At 34.9% G+C, this 25,576-nt stretch overlaps 3 protein-coding genes across 5 annotated transcripts in view; 1 reads left to right on the top strand and 2 right to left on the bottom strand.

Moving 5' to 3' along the window:
- The window catches only part of LOC121241205 (alpha-N-acetylglucosaminidase-like), a 12,061-nt gene extending 10,986 nt beyond the window's left edge, over nt 1–1,075 (top strand). The window contains exons 18-19 of the mRNA XM_041138885.1: nt 333–411; nt 494–1,075. Coding sequence (XP_040994819.1) covers nt 333–411; nt 494–747 — 333 coding nt within the window. The 3' untranslated portion in view covers nt 748–1,075. The remainder of the gene's footprint in view (nt 1–332; nt 412–493) is intronic.
- On the bottom strand, nt 1,071–22,213 carry LOC121241207 (polyamine oxidase 1). Its single transcript, XM_041138886.1, has 11 exons — nt 22,200–22,213; nt 8,943–9,044; nt 8,605–8,854; nt 8,203–8,349; nt 7,959–8,020; nt 7,165–7,319; nt 5,310–5,453; nt 3,799–3,948; nt 2,161–2,415; nt 1,791–1,872; nt 1,071–1,694 (listed from the first exon to the last, which is right to left on the bottom strand). Exons 2-11 carry the CDS (start codon nt 8,992–8,994, stop codon nt 1,486–1,488), a joined length of 1,506 nt encoding a protein of 501 aa, XP_040994820.1. The 5' UTR covers nt 8,995–9,044; nt 22,200–22,213; the 3' UTR covers nt 1,071–1,485.
- Nucleotides 21,089–25,576, bottom strand: LOC121241208 (pentatricopeptide repeat-containing protein At3g53170). Of its 3 annotated transcripts, none has more exons than XR_005935682.1 (4): nt 25,157–25,576; nt 23,409–24,504; nt 23,196–23,315; nt 21,089–21,399 (listed from the first exon to the last, which is right to left on the bottom strand). XR_005935682.1 is itself a non-coding variant. In XM_041138887.1 (3 exons), exons 1-3 carry the CDS (start codon nt 25,472–25,474, stop codon nt 23,293–23,295), a joined length of 1,437 nt encoding a protein of 478 aa, XP_040994821.1. In that variant the 5' UTR covers nt 25,475–25,576; the 3' UTR covers nt 22,864–23,292. The 3 variants fall into 3 exon arrangements, 1 of the variants encoding a protein (XP_040994821.1); XR_005935683.1 differs by lacking the exon at nt 21,089–21,399 and adding an exon at nt 22,864–23,103; XM_041138887.1 differs by lacking the exon at nt 21,089–21,399 and having other exon boundaries at nt 22,864–23,315.

The raw sequence follows: 25,576 nt of genomic DNA, 5'->3' as shown, positions 1-25,576 counted from the left end.
ACGAGTCAAAGAAGCCTTATTCCAAGTATTGTGATTGGCTTAAGCTAGTGGCCTCCTTGCTTTTCTTGCACGAGTCACTGCCAATTGAGTTTTACATGTCCAGAAAACCCCTTCAATTACCATGGAATAATGGCGATCAAGCTCAATTGTGTTTGCAGTACATTAAGAATTTTGGCCAATTTCAGTCACCTGACAGTCTCTCTTGAAGTGGATTTGTTTGGTTGATAGTGAAATGGACTACTCTCTCATGAATCTCATTTCTAGAAATATAGGCATGTTCAGCACACTGGACAAGATGATATTCCATTGATGGACTACTTTTGTGTTTTCAGTACGAGTGGAATGCAAGAACTCAAGTAACAATGTGGTTTGATAACACAGGAACCAAGCAAAGCAACCTTTTCGATTATGGTAATCTTTATACTGCATCATTTAGTACTAGTACTTGATGGTAATCTTTATACTTGATGACATTATGCTTGGCCATAATCAGCAAACAAGTTCTGGAGTGGGCTACTCGAAGGCTACTATCTACCACGAGCCTCAACCTATTTTCAGTTCTTGATAAAAAGCTTGCAAGAAAATGAAAGCTTCAAGTTGGAGGAATGGAGAAAAGAATGGATTTCGTTTTCGAACAAATGGCAAGCAGGTATGGAACCTTACCCGGTGAAAGCCAAAGGTGATGCACTTGCTATTTCTAAAGCCTTGTATGAGGAATATTTTGGTCAGAAGAACAGGAAAATCTAATAAATATCATCTTCAAACAACCGGCAAGCAATCCAGTACTGCACTTTGCCCGGTGATGGTCAAAGAAAATACATGTAGTACCATTTTTGTAAAGCCATCAATAGAAATTCTGTGTCAAAAATATATTTGGGGGATTCTTAATATAGTCGAACATGAGTAAGGGTGACGTAAAATAACCGAACATGAGACATGTTCTAGATGAACTCCTACTGGTTTCTCAGTCTCTTATTTCTGTGCGTGTTGATGTATCAAAAACAAAACTCTATGCTGGTCGATGTGCCCAAGATTCTATATATAATGCATGCATTTATGGGAAAAGTTAGAAATATTTGCGTAATCATTATTCAAATACATGAAGAAATATAAAAGAGTTATTTCTTGTGTGAACAAGTACACGTACAATGTTAATTGAAGTAAGCCCCTTCCTATCCTCAATGTCAGCTCTTAGTATGTATTGCTCAAACCAATTCCCTTCAAAAACTCCAAAACTCTCCGGCACCTTCATTAGTATTGCAAGTTGCAACTACACATGAGGAGAACGGTACTTGCACCCTTTTGCACGTCCTCCCCCATCTCACTGCCTTTGTATCTTGACTTGCTTCACTCTTCCCGCTGGATCCAATCAAGAGCTTGATCTGAATTTAGATCCAAATCTCTCCGGCCATCAGTTGCGTTCGAAATATTTTCATCATCATCATCAACAACAACAAAGTGGGGTTTCTCTTTGGTTCCATATAGTCATAATATAGCTTCAGGAAGACCAAGCTTGCCACTAAGATAAAGTTGCGTGGGTATGTCACATTTGTGGAGACTAGAGACTGCTTCTGTCTGCGTACTCAAGGTTAATGACCCAGTCAAGGCTAGCAAGGGCTCTAGCAAATGATTTTGACTCTCGCCTTTTCTTCCTTTCCTTATTTCTTCTAGTAAAGAAGTACCAGTGTCTATACCTGTTATTTTAATAGCATGGTCCCATTTAGATGTTAGGAGTTCGTTCATATAATTGCAATCCTATAACTTTAACACTACTAGATTCTTCTTCTAACCTGCTAGGTATCCACCATGCACGTAACCATTAAATCTTTCACTCGTGTGTTCACCGGTAAAGAAGATGCGTCCCACTGGAGCCTTACATGAACATAAAAAAGAAAATGTTTCAACACAAAATCATAATGGAAAGTTTCAACTTAATTTCAATTCATAAACACAAAATACAAGCCCCCCCCCCCCCAAAAAAAAAAAAAAAATTATCCCTTAGAACTATGTATTAAATACAAGCTCAGAAAAATATGTATTACATACCAAATCTAGCTAAGCTAATAGCTTATACATTCGTCTCGTATCTTACAGAGTACCCAACATAGCAAGATAAAATTTATCACGATAAGATAAACATGGGAATGTAAGAAAGCATACCTTAATGTTTTGAACAAGTTGGGGATTGGGAATTATGGGATAGTTGCTGTAGCTGCCACGCTGGAACCTATTATTCCACCAGCGAGGCACTAGTATATCAGTGGCATTAGGTATGTTGGGTCCAAACATGACCCTAAGCACCCCCATAGCTTCTTTCAATGTTTCTTCATCTGGTTGAGCCTCCACACGTTTTGATTCCCCATTCGTCAATGTTACGACCAGGATATTTGAACCAGGGAATGCATTCTCCATGTGCTGATGAGAAAACAACAGATCAGCAAGAAAGTTGGATATACAGTGAAAAATAATGGATGAATAGATGATATCAACCAATACCGATATTAAAAGATATCTTGATAAACAAATTAACAAAGTTTATTTGTTATATTGGATATAGAATTTGAGTCTAATATGGTACATCTAAAAAAAATGAAAAAAGATAGAGATCCTGCAGTGCCTCAACAGAAGGACACGTGTGGTACTTTCTGAATAATTAAATCTTCTCCTGATCAGTAGAGGATTTAATTTTAAAATGCATGGGTTTAGGAATTTTGATAATAAATAAAAAAACATTGTTTCTTCAATAAATGGGGATAATAGACTGAAAAATTAAAATTGAGATTAGTTCACGCCTGTTCCATATTGCCAGCACTATTGAGTGACAGAAACATCATATACATCACAATATGAAGAACCATTCAAAACACACGTCATATTGATAAGGTCAACTTTCTAAACAGTAAATGAGTATCCAAATCATCTTGAAACAAGATGCAAAGTAACAGGCTAACTCAACCGATCCTGCAATATCAAACAATAGAACGAGTTGTTTTCACCAAATATTGTGTCAGATTTTGCATTTTCAAGTAACTATCTACTGATCAAGACAAGCTGCCATGATAACCATCTGAATCAAATGACCGTAATCATCGTTAATGCATTAATCATGTGGCAGTAGGTTAATAATTTGGTACTGATGCATTTTAATATTACAAATCCAGAAAACATTGGGCGCTAATAGTTGCAAATCCAAGATCAATGTGCATGTGCCCCACATGTACAGGACATATATACCCATAAAAAAAATGTACTGGACATATACATCTACATCTACATCTACATCATATCAACAAAATTGAGAAGCTAAACCGATACCCTAATTGTGAGATGTCAATCTAACTAATAATTTTGTTGATGGGAAATAGTTTAGGGAGCATGTCAAAGATAGGATGCAGTTGTCTTCACATTTGACCGAAAGCTGCATGCAGACTATGCAGTTATAATCCCTCCTAAAAAATGTTGTATGTCCGGCAACAATTACGGGTACTAAATGAAGATACTATGTTAAGGTCTTATTTTAAGTTTCTTTCCTTCACTTTCTGTTCAATTTCCCTTGTTCCACGGCAGCCCCCTCACTTGGCAACCAACCAAGTTACCAGCATTTAGACACAACACTCGTTGACCGCGAAGTAAATTGGTGGGTTTCAGAGACTGATAGACCAAGCTAGTTCCACATGGCAAGATAAAAACTATATGACAACTCAAAATCCCTTGAACCGGGGGACTAGAAGCCAGCACCGAACAAGGGAGATCGGAATGTTAGCTGGCAACAATTATAAAAACAATAAAGATACAAACCTGCCAGAACGTGTAGTAGCCCCTCCTCTCGTGGGCATAGATGAAGAACTCTTTTTCAGGTCCACATGGCCAGAACTTGTGCGGAAATTTTAAGAAGATCTTTGTGTACACCATCACGTCACATGTCTCTATGGCCTCCATTTTCCACCTCTATTTCATTATTTTACGCAACATGTTAGTACCTAATCCAGCTGTTATAATATGGAATTGGAACTTCCAACAAAAAATAGGCCAAGGGACCACAAATATACATGACCTACTACCGACAAATAGAATACCACAACCACATTGAATCCCAAATTTGAATTGACAAATAAAAACGAAAAATCACACTTGAACTCCTCAATTTGAAACATAAGTTACGATTTATCTTGTAGTAAAGATTTGACCATTAAGATGCACGAAAAATAAGTAATGTGACAATAATGGTTGTGTGGAAGGAGCAAATTGCAAAGGAAATTATAACTTGGGACTAAAGTGACAACTTTGGTAGTTTAATAATAATATTGCAAAAGAAGTGATGGTCATAGGAGTGAGTGTAATTTATATTTTCAAAAACTGTTCTCTATAAAGTTTGACTATGCACAAATCCGCAAAGAACAGATTATGTGCTTTATTTAGCAGTGTAGCACCCAACAGCCTTCCCCTTCAATGCACCAGGGAGAAACTTGTGACATATAGGCATGAAAAGGATATCAAGTAGTGTGAACCAATCCCCCAACGATACAACTATTCATGGAGCACCAATAACTGTAGTTGTAGACTTGTTATATTCATTCTCAACATCAACATACCATAATTAAACCAATTGTGAAACTAAAAAAATTGCCAATACCCACAGTACAGCGTACCAATAGTCAACCAACAAATAGTCTATCACATAGTGAATCCTAGACGCAAGCCTATGCCGTGGATCATGCTACCCCATATTTTGCATACAAGGACACCTCGAAAATCCCTCTCTTGCTCATCAGCCAGTGAACTTTATTTAATGCTATCCATAAATTCTGACAAGTTAATGGAATTGATTATGTGGGTCAGAACCTACACATCAATTAAAGAGAGAGGAGGAAGCTGCTTGCCCTACTAGGGTCTTATCTCTATAGATTCCCCTATGATGGACGAAAATATTATATGCACATTCGAGGGGTCATTAGTCCTTAAGTTTTCCTTTTTTCATAATAATCACTCTTGGGGCTACCTAGGGAAAAATAATTGATCTCGCGCGTAACAGCTGTGACTAATTGACACATAACACACTAGATTAATAATGCGCTATGTACAAGGACTAGAGTCCGGTCATTATGATTGACAATTATGACAAGCTATATAGCATTTACAATACATTATCTATTGTCCATGACTTTCATTTAGTGCGATTTCAGAAGGGTCAGCATAGTCATGAGATGTCCAAGAATTCATAAGCAAATTAGTGAGTACCAATAAGTTAGTTAGAACTTGATTTAAAAAGGTTTGAAAAAAAAAAAAAAAATTTGGAAGAGGAAACGTACGGGCAAGGGAGGTCTGAAGGAAATGAGGTCGCTTTGGAGAACACCGATGCTGACAGACAAAACGACGTAATTGGCTTCGTAGACGCAACCATCCTCCGTTATTACCTTCACGCCGTTTCTCGAGTGCTGTAATTCCCGAACAACCTGCCTCAAATCCGTGCATAATAACACAACCATAAATCTGTGAGCTTAATTTTAAGTAATAAAAAGATCGAAAACAAAGTCCAAGGCAACAAACAATTCCTTGGAATGCCGAGAAGTCAAACCAAGAAAATCTGTGCATGTAAGAATGAGAAATTTTTATTACATAACACTCTGTGTAGAGCTCAGATACATAGCCTTAGGTCTAGTTTAGATCTCAAATCATTTTAATTTATTTTATCTAATTATTATAATTTTTTTTAATTTTAATATAAAATATAATAAATAATTTAATTTTTTTAAATTTTAAAATAATAATCATAATATTAAAAAATAATATTTTAATAATATTTTATTACATTTCAAATTTTCATAATCAAGTCTTGTTTACCTTAAAAAAAATAAATAAATAAAAAAAAAAAACTACAGTGAATCATGGCATCAGCGCGGAGACAGGTACATTGGCTTCTGATTGTTTGAGCGTTAGACGTTGCAAAGACAATAGTCCATTAAATGGAGAAAATGACAAGACCCCCTACTTTCATGTTCTTTATTGACTTGATATGACGTCTCACCCCATAGGGTATTGTTCTTTTAAAGCACACTGTTCAGGGTGATGGAAGTTTTTAAAATTCTGGGGCCTACTAATTTATGAGTGGTAAAAGGGTTTTAATGGTTGCGAGCACCATGCCAATTCGTCCCTATATGATTGAAATCAAAGATACCGTTGATGGGTCATATTATGGCCGTGAGTTGGGTCCTCAACTCATAAAGGTTTTTGTTTTTAGCCTTGTTCTAAACAATGGAAATGAGGAGAAATGGTCGAAGAAACGATCTAAAGTGGACCTGGTAAAAGTATCCTGTCTTTAAACAACCTAAAAATCCAAGGATATTTATGGATTGGTATTCATATCAAACTGGGGAAAAAACCATCTTTATTCATTTCAGTGTTCTGTTCAGCTCCACTTTCAACGCACACAGACAAACAAGTAGTTTTCTAGGACCCCAATTTTCAAATCAAATGTTTCTAAAAACAGTGACGAAAAAACATAAAGTCATACTCCGTACGTTTTCAATGCTTCCTTTGCGACTATTCCGAGCTTTTTCCAGCCTTAAAAATGTTTCTCTTTTGTTAAATTGCTATGGGGGCAAGACGAAAATACATATATTCTTCTGCTTTTTCTCTATCAATGATATTGATTATATATTTTATCATCTTGTTTATCAAGTATTTTATGATCATGACATCTAAACAAATTGCGAACGTATGTGGCCATTATTATAAGCGTCAAAGACCAACAGACATGAGAGAAAAAATTCCCATTAACCTCCTCGATTGCTACTTTATTGTGAGTGAAAGTAAATGACAAGGAGATTATATATGCAGCCTATGTTAACGAAATTTTAAAAAGAAAAAGAAAAAGAGTTGACTCCACCCCCCAAAAAAAAAAAAAAAGCTTTTCTTAATAATAATTAAAAAAAAATCAGAAAACGTCATCATCTTCAAATTCCAGAAGTGGGTCAATCAATCCGAACAATGAAATTAGACTTTTCCCCTACCTTACAAAACAAACAAATCAAAATGATTAAGTTTTTATTTTTTATTTTTTTATCTCTAATCTCTAGTATGATATGTTATTAATAAACTATTCATTTAAATGATTAATTTACTAAATTACTTAGATAATACAAGGAAAGAATGAGATTATTTCACCTTGTTTAGTTTGAGACGACTGTCCAAGATTTTACCCTCAGAGGTACAAAGAAAATCCTCAGCCATCTTGTATAGCAAATACTCATACCCTCTTTGATCTGCGACTAAATATTCGCGTTCCCCGAAATCTACGAAAGTTGATATTGGCTCAACCTCTGCATACAAAACACACATTCTCAATTGCATACTCTTTTACAAGTCAATTTCAATCTTTTTTACACTCCAAAAAGAAATGGCAAAGAATCAGAAATTAGAGAGGGTATGAGAGAGAGAGAGCGCTCTGTCCGCACTACTAGAATGTTATATACATACAAAATCAATATTGGATAAAAGAAATTTAGATAGGATGTTCTTTTAAATAGGATGAGATGAGACGTGATCAGTTGAATTTAGAGGAGTTATGAAAACAAACGACATCTTGGATTATATTATCCAAACACTTATGTTGAAATGTTGAGTGAGACACACCCTTTATTCAGTTTCAGAAAAGAAATGTTTGAACAAAATAAAGAAACCACAAAACAAATTAGATACATTCAATAATAAAGAATCATGTCAATCTGTTATAAAACTATTTGACTTGAATTTCACAAGGCATAGGATCAAATAAAATATATAAATATATACTCCTTTTCTTTTCACCACTTTCTCAGCCACCAAACAACAGCAGAGTGGATCGTAACATGAACTCCGGGTTTTAATAAAGCTATATATATAGTCCTTTTTCTTTAATTTTTTTTTTTTTTTTTTTTTTTTTTTTAAAAAAGGCAACACGAGCTATGTATAAAACTCACCTGCCATCTCAAAATCATGCAAGATGAAGTCAATGGCGAGCTCTATCGGCGTTTTCGGAGCACTAAAGAGCAGCCAAAAAATTAAAAAGAAAGAAAAATTGAATTAGTATACATATAATACGTACATTGAAAGAAATAAGTAGAATATCTTTCCGGATAAGTACAAGAAAACACATTCAGATTCACTTTACATAATAGGCAATAAGCTGATTTCGGTAGCATAAACAGCCAAACAGGGACTTACGAAGGTGGTTCGGTTACTCTGCTGACGTCGCAACCGCAACCCCGGATCGATTCCCGGATCGCCTCCTCTCTCCTTAGCTGTTGAATCGCCGAGTCCACCGCCTTCTTGTACGAGTCGGCCGCGATTCCGCTCGGGAAAATCTTGCCGCTGTAACAACAGCAAAAACGTCAATGAAAACTCGTTCAAAATTAACCATCGTCGTCCGATTATTTTCCATCTAAGACGTAATACGCATGGATTCTATAATAGGCGAAACTTCAAATATAGTCAAAATGCCGAGAGCACCAATGTCAGCGCGTCTAGCAAATAGCAAAAACCAAAAACGGTTAGAGAGAGAGAGAGAGAGAGAGAGAGAGAGAGAGAGAGAGAGGTATTATTATATTTGGATACGGATACGGGTACCTGCGGTCGTAGATGTTGTAGCGGGCATTGCTGTAGTCGGAGAAGTGGGTGCGGAGGTCGGATTGGTTGGCGAGCTCCCAGACGGGGTTTGACTCTTTGCCACCGACTCCGGCGATCCACCCCGCCCCGAGCTCCACCGACACGCCCCCAAAATCCTCCTTTCTGATCCTCCCGCCGATTCGGTCCGAAGCTTCAAGAATCACCAGGTCCTCCACTCCGTTCTCCGCTAAAATCTTCGCCGCCGATATTCCTTCACAAAAATCAAAAGAAAAATGTGAAAAGAAGAAGAGGAAATATTTGGGATGAAAGGCGTAGATTGTGTTTGGGGGAAGGCTTACCGGAGACTCCGGCACCGACTATGACGACGGAAGAGCGAGAAGGGGAATCCATGAACGGAACGGAATGGAAGAGCGTTTTTCGTGTATGAGAGAGAGAGAGAGGAGGGGGGGTTGGGATTTTGATGGCTAGAGAAGCAGAAGCAGCGGGAGTCCGTTTATATAGTTGTCGATGCTACTGACGTGGCTTGGCGCGTAGCTTGGATGAGATGGACAGCAAGTGTGTTCTCGTCCTTTGGACAAGGGTTTATGCGGGATTTCGGACCATTTTGTGCGACTGAGATTACGTTTTAACCCTTGAATTACTCCTCGTAATAATAATAATAAACATAAACACGTATAGAAATGATATTTTCGGTACATAATGCTTGCTGTGTATTTATTTTGAAAATAAATAAATAAATATAAAATCCATCTGAAATAATTAATTTGTTAATAATAAACTATACATTTTAAAAAAATATATATACAATATTTATATAATTTATAAGTATATCTGAGTAATACTCGTGTAATAAAGTTTCATTTATGTGAAAAGGTGGAGTTGAGAAGCTACAAATAAGTAGCATGAAACATGATGCACACTCTGAAATTTCTTCTCACGGTCCAAATCACATTTACTAAATTATCCAAACTATTAAAAGCCAACACATACAAAAATATCTCGAGTAAAAAATATTTTATAATTCAAAATTTTTCTAAAAGTTTTTTAGAACATAGAATTGGCCCTTCCAAAAAAATTATAATTTATGTTTAAGATACTATGAAGATATTGAAAACAATTTATTATAAGTTGCCAATCATCATATATATATATATATATATAATGGAGTTGGAATTTGAAATATATAACGTACGTACATCATGATACATCATGATACCCAAAAAAAAAAAAAAAATTGTGACTCCAAAAAAGCAAATTATCTTTTTCAAACTGAATTTTTTAATAATATAAAAAAAAAGTCAACACCTTTTTTAATCTATTAATTTTACAAAGTCATCCTTTAAACTATCAAAACAATCGGGTTGACGCTTTTATTCAATGAATAATAGTTATATACAATCAACTATAACAATTAATAATTTTTTATTGGAAAATTATAGGCGTGAAATATTCTATTATACTGTAAAATCAATCATTTTTCAAATTTCTAATAAAGGAATTACAAAAAAAAAAATATTTATAAATTAAAATAATAATAATAATAATAGGGAGGGAGTGTGTTACGTACCACTCGGATAAAATAAAATGCTGCACTTAAAAATTAATTTCGGGCAAAAGGAGGGGTTAAGTTGAGAAGTAAGAAAGTATTTGTACGAAGGGATTGATTTGTCAAATATAAAGGGTAGAATTGGAATACGGGTTTCCTCAAACGGGGGAGGGTACAATAGCAAAAGCAAAAAATGGATAAGGTCTTTTTCAAACCGTGTGGTCTGGCCGGGGTAGGGAACGTGAAAAAAGCTTCGAATTGGCGATGCGGAGCCGCTGACGAACCAACTCGCGCACGGCCACGGGGCACTGCTACCCAAACTCGGGATGCACGTGAGTACTTTTACGCACACGTGTCAACATGTTTGCGGCGGCTGGGTGTTCTGGTGCTGTCACTTGAGCCATGACAGCGCCCACGTATCAAGCTTAATATTTTGTTAAGTGATTTATTTTTTTAAAAAAAAAATTGACAGATATGCATTCTTTTCTTACAGTTTTTTATATAATTATGTTTTAAATGATATATATTTTTATAAAATAATTTATAAAAATAACATTATTTTATATAAATATTTCGATTTTAAAATATAATTATATAAAAAAATTATAAAAATGATCCTACATGTATCATTATTCTTTATATAAACACATTTTTTCTTTAAAATTGATTGATACCAATTGAGGATAAAAATAAATAAATAAATCACCTCTAGGTTTGCTCCGATGTTAAAAGGTCTTAATTTTGTTAGCATGCTTTCTCTAAATTTAAGATTTAAATTTATTTGGGTGAAAACAGTTTACAGGGACTATCAAATTAAATAAACTCTCTATTAAATTGGGTACAAAATCTAGGGGTGAAAACCAATTCCATCGATTTGGTTTTATGCAAAAATAAAAACCGACCGACCATCTTTTTTTGAGGAAGAAAATTGGTCGAAATTGATATTGTAAAGGGGTAAAACCGGCCAGATCAATTGCCGGCCGGTGCACGGTCGATTTATATGTTTGGGGGTAAACATATGATGTCGGCCGATTCAACAATTTTTTTTTTTTTTTGTTTAAATTGAAACCGAACTGATTGACATCAGTTTTATAAAATTACCACTGCTGGCCGATCAATTTCCTACCAATTTTGGCTGATTCTAAACTCTGACGGCCGGTCTGAAAGAATTCCAAATAATTTTTTAGATTTTTGTACACTTCTAACAAAATCTCTTATAAGTGCATGTACACTTTCAAAATTAGTCAAAATTTTATTCTGACATTGATGCCAAATAAAAAAATTACTAGGTTGAATTAAGCAGTAAAAATAAATAAATATTGTGATTGAAGAGACCTTGATTGTAATCCAATGGTCTCATCAAAGGACATGAACTGTGCAAAACGATTAATTAGTCACACAGCAAGCATCATTTGATTAAAAAATAATGAATGGCATGCACAATGCGTGCCTTTTATTGATGTGATGTCCTAACTTCGTCACGAAAGAAAATTGTAGGCCCTAAAACGACACAACTCTCATAATTCTCAACTTTTATTTTCTTTTTTTTTTTTTTTAAAAAAAAAGATATGTATGCATGATATCCTCGTTTGGGCTATGTTTCTAGGATGTATGTTGTCCTTTTCGCGAGGTTCATTTCAGGAAGATACGCCCTAGTAAATGGTACTCGACAAGATCGAATGAGGTCTATAATTGGTTCACCAATTTGATTACATGCCTAGATGTCATGATTTGATATGTCCTAATTAAACTATTATCTTGCATTTTTTTAATTTTACTTAATTATATATGTATTATTATAAAAAAAATAAATATTTATAACGAATTATTTATAACGAGAATGGCTATTTAAGATGAAAACAGATTTATTTTAACCAAAAATAGTTATTTTTATAGAAAATAACTAATAAAAATTAAACAATTTTCTTATAATATATATGTACCATTTTGAGAGATAATAATTAAGCTAAAATGGTAAATATGGGCAGAAAAGAAAAGAGAATGTCAAAATATATTGGTTGTTTTGATGGAGACTGCAGAGAGATTCCGTCGACTTAAAATTAAAAAGATGGGCATTGGATGATGATTGCATAAGTACATGTTAAAAAGACATTTATGATAATGATCACTTCAATCCAAATCAATTAAGTTAAGTACCATGAGTACCCCCAAGGCCAAAGTAAAATTTGGGGTCGGTTCTTTTAATCATGTTATAAAAAAGCCATTTTCATTTTCATCATTGCCAATCATAAAAGCAAAATTTGGCTATTATTTAAATTTAAGTTCATTAATTTTACTACCATAGTAAAATTAAAAGTTGGCTAATTAATTAGTATCTATATATAAGCTTTAATTATTGGCAACCCTAGATGTTATAATTCATTTCATGTTCACCGCGTATTTGACTGTGACCGTGATCATGTTTTTCATATGAGAAATATTATACATCAGCTACTATTCACTTCCACACTTTACATTTATAACTTTTTTATAGGGTGTGAGGGTGTTTCTCATCAGATGTGGGGTGTGGAGTGATAAATAGTAACTGATGAAATTTTTTTTTGATATTTTCAGATATATCCAAGCAAGTTAAATGCATGCCAGGATCAAACTAATTTGCAACTTTGCATGCCTTCTTATATATATACAAAACAATTCAGAAAAAGAATTTATATTTACAATTTTAGTACATATGTGCACACTCGTATACCCTTTAAAAAAAATAGATAAATTTGGGATATATCCATATAAAAAAAAAATTATTTTTTTAATAACATACTCTAATTTTTTTTTTTTTTTATATAGAGAATAGTATTGTGTAACGTCTTGTATACCTCAAGACTATATCTAATATTACTCAAACCTTAAAAACAAAAATGACACATGATCCATGCCTAAGTACGCGAAGGTTTTATCACCGGTAAGGAGAGCGTGGAAATTGCAGTAAGGAGAGATAAGAGTTAAATTGACAACTCCAAGTCGTCCTTTGTCTTTATCTTTCTTTCCAAAACTTATGGAAAAAGAAAATCAATCGAGTTTGAAAAGTAGATGATCAGTGCCAAACTCTAATCTGCAAATTAAACAGATTAAAAAAAAAGTAGGCCTGAAATTATCACAAATCTTTTTTTTTCTGTTTTTTTTTTCTAAATATATATATTTATATTATATGAAGCAAAAATATTTGGGTTCAGAAACGTTGTTGATGCAGCATGAGACGTAGTTGGTGAGATAAGATGAGATGAGTTGAAATTAAAGTTAAAAAATTAAATAAAAAATTATTATAAAATATTTTTTCATATTATTTTTTGTTTTAAAATTTGAAAAAGTTGAATTTTTTATTTTATTTTGTGTGAAGATTTAATAAAATTGTAATGATGATATATGAGATTTTCAAAATTTTTAAAATTTTAAACTTTAACCTTGAAAGCAAACCAGCCCACATCATTAATGATATATTCAAATAAAAATACACCAAATAGCCAAAATTCCTACAAAATATGCTTGCCTTTACAACGAGATCATGTTTGCTTTCTGGGAATCAAAATTCCATACAATGCCTACGACTACTTACTTAAATTCCTTCAAGATATATATGCTTTAGTACAATAATATGACCATGATGATGAGATGTTTGGTAGTTTTGGTACCAAAAATTCCTCACATATTATTGCTTTCTCTACAACTTGCTCTTTGCCATAAATTAAAATAGTGGCACAAGTTGTGCTCTTTCTCTAATTTTGACTTCTGAAGTGCTTTACATTATTATGCCTAGCTTCTTGTTCCACTGTTCACACTTGGTAATTAATGGGAATACAAATCCCTATAATATTATATGCTTTTATAGCAAGTTGAATGACATGACTAGTTGCATTGAAAATGACATGGAATGGCTACCTACCTAGCTAGCTAATTATATAAAATCAAAAGAATTATTACAGACATAAAAAAATATATAAAATAAACTCAATATAATTTTATAAAATTTGTTAGATCTATTTTATATTAAAAGTAACCTTACGATCAGACGTATCGCATTAAACTATATCAGTTTCTAAATTTATTTTTATATCATTATTTTGTAACTAAAGTATTTTACTAAGAGATCAATTAAAATGGGAACTGATTCATGGAGCCACAATTCGTCTTGTTGCTCCTTTGAAATTAAATTGCATGTGCCATTTTCCAGTCCTAGCTAGCTAGTGCATGCATATCCAGTTCAACCAGAAAAAATAAAAAAATAAATAAAGGAATAAGAACATTCCCATGATCTTGAGAATTGTACCCTTTTGACTCCTGATCGATCATTCTACACATCATGATAGCACAAAATTCTAAATTAATAGCTTTTAGTATTCTCTCGTGGTATCTTGAAAAAGAGAAGGAAAATAAGAAAAAGGAGGAGGAGAAGGATAATTTATAGGTGGCATATGCTTTATAAAGTTGATTGTAACACTAGCAATAATTGCAAAAGAAGAAAAGGAGAGGTATAGAGAGATAAGTCGTCCTAGCTGCTGTTTCTAGCTATATAGTAATTAGGTCTATGTTGATTCAAGGGGAATGTTTGGGACTACCTAATTTTACCTTGTTTAGAGTTGATTTGGCACTTTGGTTGAATTTGTAGACCACCAAATTACTATTCAATGACCTATATAGTTCACACACATTATAGATAATATTAATGCATGTTGTGAAAGGACTAACAAGCTAGTTTCAATTAAATATAATAAGAAGGAAAGAAGATTACTTAAAGAACTTGAGAAATAATGTCATTTTTTTTTACATTTTTCCTTTCTGTGTGATCTTTAATTTTCTAGATGATCAGTTTTTCATACAGTGTATAATCATTATTAGATTATTGATTTGGAATAAAAATAAGCACGCAAAACAATAAAATGAAGTACAAGTACCATAACTTTCAAAGGCATGGATTACAACTCCTTCTAATTCTCTGATTAATCGATAATCTTAATTCCAGTAGATAGTATTCTCACGTATACTAATTAACCACGCAAATTAAGCTTTATAGATCTTTCAAATAATGATCTCACGTTCAACTCTTGAGTGCAGGCATCTTTCGTTTGGAGACATGCAAGAAATCTAGTTCACATTAGAGCTGTACGTCTTGATCTATCAAAATGAAAACGGGGCTAATATTCATGACTTTTATGCCTAGTTTGAAGCTTGAACTCAGGCGCATCGTGATCCCCTCGATCCATATGCATCATGAGCTTGAAATAGCCAAATATTATTAACCCACAAGCAAGTCCTTTGTTGGGATGTCGTGTATGAAGAGGCTGTTTGGGAAATGGGAAAACAAAGAAAAAAAAGATTGACATTTTGAAGGAAAATCCCCATTAATTACCTTTCATCTCACTTCAAATGAAATGACATTTTTTGCATGTATCACATATATGCAAGGCAATATTCTCGTCTTGTCAAGTGACTCAAGCCAAAACCAATTTGATGATGGATTTAGCAAGTCGGTTCAATCATAGGCCGCAAAGATGAAAATGCCGATTAGGGAATTGTCAAGTTCAATCTCAAATGCATTCAAATGGACCTCGTGTGTGTGTATATATAATATATATATACAAAGAAAGGTAGGTCTTTCTAAAAGATTTTATGGGTTTGTACCATACAAATTTGTCCTTGGATTTGACCTCCACTACTACTTCCAACTACTTTGCCCCAGACTTCACGGATTGGGAAGAAAACATTGGTCAAAAAAATGGGTTTACTTTCAAGATCGTAATGACAGCTTTGGATGGTGGTTGTTGAATACACAAAGTAAGTATGATTGGGAATTAACAACAGATCGATCACTAGCTAGCTAGTACTTGTTACTTTCTTGATTGCTAGCTCCTGGCTCCATCAGAAGCTTCTTAATTAATTGGGTAATCCATGGCTTCAATTTCTACTTACCATTTTCTCTAGGGTATGAATTTTGACCAGAAAAATAAAATAGTTACTCTTTCAACTCATGATGTTTTTTGAATTTTTTCAGTACTTGCTCCCATTGTTGCTGTATTTGCGGTATTCCATTCACACAAAGTTGCTCTTTTTAAATTTTTGTTTTTAGATGGATAGTTTCCTCCAAAAAAAGCATTTTTAACTCAAAAGGTTGAAGGGTAAACTTTTTACCTTATGAGAGTCATAATTTCATTTCCATGTTAGTACAAATGAATGAACCTAATAAGTAATATGGACGGTGCTAGCGGCCGCCTAGCATTTTACTGTTAGACGTACCGCTAGTTTAAATTTATTGTTCTATTTTCTTTTCAATAATTTTTTAACATTCTTAATCATTAAAATAATTAAAAAAATATACAAATTCACTAATAGTCACTTCTTTAATCATTAAATAAAAAAAAATAATAAAATAAAATACTTGAGCAGTAATATTGCAAGGTAAGTAGCATTTTTCACCTAATATACTTGGTCATGAGTCAGCTAAAGAGAGGTGAGAGAGCCCATGAGTGCCAAAGCCACACCCCCCAAGACTCGAGATTATTACATTTATGCATGTTTGGATTATGTATATTGAGGTTTATGCAACAGATGTACGTTTAGCAAAGTACCTATCAACAGAAAGAATAAAATAAAGCATAGTATTGGGCTTCAAAAAAATAAAATGTAGTATTTAGTAGATCCATGTAAATTTGATACTCCGTACGAGAAACAATAAGATGAAATAATGACTATATTTGCTGCTTGGTTTAAGGATAGGCTGAAGAAAGTAGCAGGTAATAATACCCTGTTTCAGCAACGTATAGAGAAGATCATATGGAGATAATTTGTTGAACTGAAACTATGTCACAGTTCTCTACATGCACAATGATAAATCGAAGTCATTGGGGCTTGGTGGGCCCAATTATGTTGGGCATGTTGGCTTGTGGCCATTTATCTTATTTACATGTTAGCGTTGATGTAGGAGCAGGTCTGTATTTGTAGTTGTGTTGGACTCATTTGAAAAACATCCAAAAACTTAATACACATATTTTCTATTTTTTTCTCTCTCTCTTGGAGGTTAGGTCAACCTCGAATCTGACTAATTTTTCTTACACTTACTCTCGCATTTTCTACTCACCCAAACACCAACCATCAGGTTTGTTACAAAGTGGTATCAGAGAAACATCGGTCTCTGTGCTATCATGGAAGAAATTGTTATAGTCCTCAACAAAATCAAAGAGTCAATGAAATGAATTCAAGAAAATCTTGAAATTCTTCATCAAAATATAATTGATGGCAGGAAGAATTTTGAAGAAAAATTTACCCATCTTGAGCAACAACTTCGTGCGATGCAGGAAGAGGAAGAACGAGCCAAGGATCATCCTGACGAAATTCCTTTTCCCTCTATTCTCATAAGTTCCTTTACAAACCCAAAATTAATTTTCCAACACTCATATTTCCCTCTCCGACTTTCATTTCCATCACTTCCCAAAAATTATTTCCTCTTTCATTTCCTTCCGTTAGTCGTTCCAAGCAAGGCCCATACAATGATCGGAAAAGGAGAACCCATCGGGATAGTTCTCGATACCAGATGGAAGTTTGATCTTGGTGGAGTCGTTATTGGGCACCAAATAGAGGAGGAGCTCATAAACAAGAAGTACAAGATAGGGAGGAAGTCCTTCCTCTGTGGTCTAGACCAAAAACTTGTCCACAACTCTCTACAATTACCACAAACACCCAGCCAACTCGAACACACCGAAAGTCCCAATGCATCACACCTTTGATGGTTCACTCGTTTATCCTCCTTCCCCAACCACCATAACCACCCATATTTCGACAACCAAACCCTGAACCAAGCCCATCTATGCGGAATATCGGACGAGGCGGTGGGTGAGAGGACCCATTTCTTGGTCCCATGGCTCTAGAAGCCCTTCATCCGAACCAAGCCCCACACCTTCTAGCCTGTCTCAAGCACCAGGGACCTCCAGATGGTAAACCTGAACCTTTGAGTCCTCTCTCGCCTCGAGGTCACGAAACAACCCGAGATCCTCCAAAGCTTAGGGCTTGACCACGATGAGAAGGTCTTTCTGTCAATCAACCATGAGGTCCTCAAGGTTGTAGTGGCGCAGTTCAACACCGACCAGCTCCTCACTGGACAACCACAAGTTGCATCTATAGGTGGTCGTAGTGGATTCAGAGGTGGTAATAGAGGTGGTGGAGGCTATAGGGGTGGCTGCTTTCTTGGAAGGGGTGGTCCGAGGAGTGACAGAGGTGGCCCTCTTAGAGGTGGTGCACATCTTAGTTTCTGTCAAGATCCCAGTGCTCAGTGTACAACAAAGGTATGTTTGAGGTATATGAAGTCCTTTATATTGTGCTTGTAATCTATGGTGGAGGGAAAATACTCATGGGTTTGGAAGTTTTAGGAGATAAGAACTTGGCCCCTCAACTATTTGATGAAATGCCTAAAGAGAATCTTTACATTCTTTTTGTGTTCTCCAAGACCAAGATCCTAATTTTGGATAAAGTAGATAGAGTCATGGAAGTTGGGTTCAAAGAAGAGTTCAGGGTTGTCTTTCAGAGTTTGTCAAAAATACGTCAAACTTTATTGTTCCCTATAACAATGACAAGTAACTTGGAAACACGGCTTGAGCTTGTAAAAGCTAGAGAGCTTGTGGTTGTATTAGAAGCAATTATCATAAGCAAAGAAGATGCCAATCCTGATGGAGGAATCAATTAATGTGGCATGTCCGAGTTAGTAGAATGAGTGCTTCTAATGTATATGTTGAAGCTCCTGTTGCATACATCATACTGATAGGCTTATTTGTTCCTCTAGTTTCGACCTGTCTTTTGTGCATTGGCGACATTGGTATTTATCACAAATTCCTCTCAATGGGTTACCTAGCTTTGATTCTTGCTTATATAGGGTAGACATAATCTCTATCTAATAATTAGTTAATTGAGAATGTTGTATTTGGGGATGGACTTAGTGCTGGGTTTGCAACAGAATATTATACTAGCAATGCATATAGCCCGATACAAGATATTGCATATTTCTATAGGACTGGAATGTTTAGGGAAGCCATACACCTTTTCAGATAATACAAAAGAAGGACGTGTTAGAAAAGAATTGCGGATGTGCAGTGGAGTTGTGAGAATTGTCTAGTAATTTATTTTTTACAGAAAATGATGTTGGTCAGAACAGGGCACTAGCTTCTGTCCAAAGGAAGCAAGAGCTCAACAATGTTGTTGTTATTTGTACCTTAACAAAAAACTTAACAAAAGAACCACTTTCTAATTCACAAGCTGTTATCTTTTCTGATATCAGGTCTGAGAAAGCTAGCGAGTTTAACTACTACTGTTATAATCTTCAGCCTTCTATTACATTCATCAAAACCAAAGTAAAAGGCCTTTTGGGTTCTATTTATTGTGACTTTGGACCTAAGTTTACTATTGTTGACATTGATGGAGAGGAACCGCATACTGGTATAATTGCATCGATTGTCAATGGCAATCTTGTCCTAGTATCATGTGTTGTATTCTTTAAAGTTCATGGAATGACAGACCTGAATGATGAGGACCTAAGGAAGATTAGAAATGCAAGTGCTTATTAGTTCACTCTTGAGGATGATATTACAAGTTATGGAACCTATGTAATAGGCGGTATTGTTACACAGGTTAAGCAGCCCAAGGTATTGAACTTTAAGATGTTGAGAGAAGCACTAACCAAACCTGTGGTAGGAAGCCAAGCCCGCATAACTGGAACATTGGGGTACAAATCTGTCATTGTTCCTATCTTTTCAATTGCTGTCGAGCGGCTTATTACCTGGAAAATTTTGAATATAAATAGGTACATGTTGCAAAAGAGCACAACTAGTGAGATTTTTATAAAGCACTTGGACAAGGAACAAGAGGCAGGTCAAAGCAATGTTCGAGATTATGTCAGCTCGGTGGAATTGGAGTTTCAGAAGAAGTTATCCTTACTCGAGTGGTTTGCTAAGGAATACAGAAAGTTTGGTTGCACGCTTGAGTTTGTGACCAACAAATCTCAAGAATGTTCTCAGTTCAGCATGCCACGAACAACACTACTAATGGCCAGTTTGAAAGATTATGCGACTAGGATGAAGGAAGGCCAGAGTGACAATTATGACATTACGGGAGAAAGCAAGAAGGCCACGCAGGAAATGAAGAAGAAGGGTTGTGAGATTCTCCATGTTGTAGATGCAAACGATGAATATACTATTGAACAACTCAAAAAAATCAAAGGCAAGAGGCCGACCTCTGCTACAAAAAAATGGTTAAAGCATAATTGTACCTTGTGGGTAAGGTGCTTTGAAGGGGGAGGGTACATGTCACGGTTCTGTACATGCACACCAAAGTCATTGGGGCTTGGTGGGCTCAGTTCTGTTAAGCGTGTTAGCTTGTGGCAATTTATTTTATTTACATGTTAGTGTTGATTTGGGCCATGACCCATTTATAGTTGTTAGGATTATATGAGCTATTTTTATTTTACTGTTTGGTTAAGTTGGCATCGGGCCGATTAGTTAGTAGGAGCAAGTCAATATTTGTAGTTGTGTTAGACTCAATTGAAAAACATCCAGAAGCTTAATATACATATTTTCTATTTTTCTCTCTTCCTCTCTTGGAAGCTAGGTCAACCTTAAATCTGACCAATTTTTCTTACACTTTCTCTCACATTTTCTATTCACCCAAACACCAATCATTAGGTGTGTTACAAACTACTTCTTAAGGAAAGTAGTACTACAACTTGCACAGCACCAAATAATATAATAATTAATAGGGGCTAATCTTTATTTTTGTAGTCATGAAAGTTTGATTTCTGTTCAATTATGGTCCATGGATCTCATGGCACCAACCTGAATGGCCTTCAACCTCTGGTAAGGTTTGGATTCAAAATTCATCCAAACTCATCTGGTTATTATAACTTTTATAAACTTTCATACAAAATACAATAAAAAATTTAACTTTTTCAAATTTTAAAATAAAAAATAATATTCTAACAATATTTTATTCAATTTTCATCTCATCTCATCTAAACTTAACTCAACTCCCGTAAATCATCTTTCTCATTGATGCAATCATTTGTCATTGACTTCTGTAGCAAATTGTCTCCAGCAATTTTATTCTTTTCTCTTCTTGCAGTGGATGCAACCATTCCTCCTGACATAATGCATTCACTTGTATGCCCATCTTGGGACCCCATGAAATTTACACCGTGTGTTCACTGTCCTCTTTACCTTCACCATTAACCTATAGTGATGCATTCTCATGTGCCAATATGTCTGCACAATGAAATGAAGATTGCATTAGAAATTAAGTCCATTTGGTTACGAAGAGGAGAGATGCTTATTAAAAATGAAGACAATAATATTTTAGTGATAATGACTATCTAGCCTGAGATTTCTGAAATTAAAACATTTTTCTAATATTTGAAAATTCTATACATGCATATTTCCCGTTTAGTTTCAGGATTAAGTAAGAATTTTGGCTGGCTCATCAGGGAGGTCCGGTCCTCCCATATAGGGAACCATTTTGGTTACTAGAAGGTTTTTTTTTTTTTTTTTTTTTTTTTTTTTTTTTTTTTTTTTTTTTTTTTTTTTTTTTTTTTTTTTTTTCCTTATAAAACAAACTTCTAGTGAAAAAAAATAAAAAAACACTTATAGTAACCAATTCCTTGTAAGTAGGGGGTGAAACAAGGATTGTGATCAGGCCGGGGGAGGGAGGAGCAGAATTTTTTTAGGGTAAAATAAGCCGTTCGGCAGGTTAGAAGCACCATCAGCAAAGTGACAACAAAATTATAAAAAGTGAGTAAAGAAAAAATATATAATTTCAAGCTTAAAAAAATATATTTCACAAAATCTAAAAGAATAAAAAAGTGTGTAAATTTAAGAGAAAATACACATTACAATAAAAATAATGATTTAAAATTATTATTTCTTCTTTAATGTTTAAATGTGCTTTGGAATTGAGAAGTTTAAGTAAATATACGTAATACCTTTCTCTACATATATCCCCTAAAAACTGAAGTTTTTATTTATTACTTCTTTTTCCCAAAAAGAGAGAGAGAGAGAGAGAGAGAGAGAGAGAGAGAGAGAGAGGAGAGAAATAGAAAATAAAATAAGAAGAAAATCTCAATTTCATATAGTTTGATTTCTTTTTTCTTTTTTCTTTTTTAAAAAAAGAGCAATAAAGTCTACGAGAAAAGAAAAGAAGTGACATGAGACCAAAGCTAAATTGGTGGCATTAGAGCACTCCCAATAGTTTATGTATCCTATCCTTTAAAATACATCACTAAAACCCACTTTTTCAATTTTACATACTAACTTTTACAATATACCCTATATCAATTTATCTATTTTTTCTTTACATCATTTAAATGGTATATTATTTAATAGTTTGTTGGGAAAATGTACAAGGAGAGAGAAACTACTGTGAGAGACAAAGTACATGTAACTGAACACTGTAGCAAAATAAAAAATAGATTTGAAAATACATAATCTGTTGGAGGCAGTTTTGAGCTACCTTTATTCAAATTTAACATAAAAATGGGTTTTACAAAACCCATTGGGACCCACCTCAAAATATGAGGGAGTGAAGAGGTGAAAATAAGGAATAGCCCCAGCATTTTTCTCCAAATTGGGAAGAAATTATTACAGATAAAATAGGATGTGGTAGAGGAAGATATAAATCTTGTAGAACATAAGGAATTGGGAATTGCCTGATATACATAGAGAGATACATAAACATATAAAAGTAAAGTTATTGATTAAATAAAAATAAAAAAAAAATTCACAAGACTAAATAGATGGAAATCAGTCTCACTACATAATTAACTAAAGGAATAAATCCCAATCAAGATACGAGCAACTTCTTTATGCAAAACAGACCTTGGACACCCGCTTTAAAAAATGGCCAGTCCTTTGGGCCATGTTGGACCATTTGATGTATGCATCCTTCAATTACCAGAAGTATTTTGCTTTAAGGCACTATATACAGTAGCATGCAAATATGTGTAACGTACAAGATAACCAAAAACAGAGGGAAGTAAATCTAGAAGCTTAGAATAAGTCTATAAGACCTGCTATAACAGTGGTTACAAGGAAGCAATTATCAATCCTGAGATCCGACCACCATTGAGCATTTGTGATAGTTGCTCGCCAAAACAATAAATCATCCTACCATCCAATCAAATTCATGCCTGAAACAGAAGAAAAAGAGGTAAGGTTGTTTGAGTAACTAGTTTCAGGAAAAATTGTCACAGAGATAGAAAGTATAAGGCATAGCATGATACCAAATTTCTCTTCAACTGCAATCCTCTTTTTCTCCAATTTTTCAGCAGCCTCATTCATGCCTTTTGCATTGTAGGCTTGGATCATGGTAGCAAAGGTGACATTATCCGGTTTGCATCCTCTATCTTTCATTTTCAAGAACAACTCACCCATCCTTTCCACATCACCAGTCTGACCATATGCGCTGATAATGCAGTTATAAAAAGGAGTATCTAGTTTTACATCTGAATTCTCTACTTGCCTCAAAATCGAATCGACTTTTACCATATGTCCAGCTTTACTGTAAGCACTAACAAGAGAGCAGTAGGTAATAGCATTCGGCTTGATTCCTTGATGCTTCATTTTCTTGAAGTATATATCCATCGTTTCAATATTTCCAGCTTTTCCAAACACCTCGATGACTGTATTAAAAGTAACAATTGTTGGCGAGAAAAATCTTTTCTCCATATAATACATAACTGACCTCATCTTCTCATACATGCCTGCTTTTCCATACGATTTGATCAGGATATTGAATGTCTTCATGTCTGGCTGTATTCCCATTAACTGGAATACATTATACCACTCCTCCATTTTCTCAATCTGCCCTAATTTCCCATAAGCCCTGACAAAAGTATTTAACGTGAAAATATCAGGAAGGCAGCTTTCACTTTCAATCATTTCCGTCAGTGTGTCCTCCATTAGTTCAAACATTTCCCCCTTACCGTATCCGTTGATAATAGTATTGTATGTGACAGTGCTGCATTCAATCCCCAAATATGACATCTCTGCACGAATCCGTCCAATCAGATCAAAACGATGAAACTTAGTGCAACAGCTAATAAGAATAGAATACGTGTATATATCTGGTTTGCAGTCAGAGATTGATTTCATATCCTCAAGAGTTGATAAAGCCTTGTCAAGAAGGCCGCATTGCCCATAAGAACTTACTAGAGCAGTATAGACGTCAAGAGTAGGTCTAAGCCCTTCAGACAACATGATCTCAAAAAGCAAGCTGGCCTGCGCAGGTTGCCTGCACTTGCCAAGCATCATTAACAACTTCGTGTATGTTTGGCATCTTGCCTCGTACCAATGTTGCTGACGAAGCAATCCAAAAATCTATAATAAGGAATTGGTTTTTTAGAAATAGCTAAAACTTCCAACAAGTCTCACAGTACAGGGGAACAAGAATTCATACAAAAAGTAGCAGTGCTGACAATTCAAATTTTGATGGGTCGTGGTGTCGGTTTAAATCATACTTAGGTCTCTCTTGCATATGCCCCATGTACATGGGTTAACCTATTGTTTTGATCTAATAAAATTCTTGATTACTCATAAAACAAGGTCGCAGTGGATATAAGAAAATACTCTTAACTAAAAGTAGTTTAAAATTAACTGACAAAGGCAACAGACATTTAGAGGGTTGAAACAGCAGCAAATAGCACAAACATGAAATGTATCAATAAAACCCGGGGTGGTAGAAACAAAGAAAAGACAACTACCTTTGCAAGAAATGTCAAAAAAATCGAATTAAAACATGATATTTTAATTACCAATTTACCAGGACGAAAACAGAGGCAAATAATATCCTCTATCCACAAACACAGAGGCCAATCACATACAAACCACCAAAACAATTAGAATTAGAAATAAATATATCGAACTCAAGGACACCCACCAACCGTGTTGCCAAAGTTTTTTTTTTTTTTAAAAAAATAAAAAAAGTCCAAAAAGAGAAATTACAAATTCAAGAAAAACAAAACCCACTAACCTTGAGAGCAGTCTCCCATTGATTCTCTCTGATAGCCTCATCCAGGGCCTCCAAAACAGCTTTAGGCCACAGCTGTTTATACTTTCTCGAGTTCGCTTTCCTCGCAATGCCTTCTACAGCAGCGTCCGTTCGCAGAATCCGAGACAGGTCCTTTTTTGTGTCCTTCTGGAGCCCGTCTGAGATAGATTTAGGGCTCCGTTTTGACAATTGGATAGAGGACTTCAGTGGGTTTGGTGCGTGCATATGGTCTCTGGGTAATCTCGTCGAACGGGTACTGGATGAGTGTAGTTTAGCGTGGGCAAGGGCCTGGCTTTCCATTTTGAGCCGTGGAGTGGAGGATGAGGTTGAGTTAGTAGACGAGCGTTTGGCAGTTGGCTAAAACGATAATATGCGCATGTTAGTGCTGTAAAGGTATTGAAG

Source organism: Juglans microcarpa x Juglans regia, chromosome 7S (genome assembly GCF_004785595.1).
Source record: "Juglans microcarpa x Juglans regia isolate MS1-56 chromosome 7S, Jm3101_v1.0, whole genome shotgun sequence".
Classification (NCBI taxonomy): Eukaryota; Viridiplantae; Streptophyta; class Magnoliopsida; order Fagales; family Juglandaceae; genus Juglans; species Juglans microcarpa x Juglans regia.
This window is presented reverse-complemented; position numbering and strand designations above follow the sequence as displayed.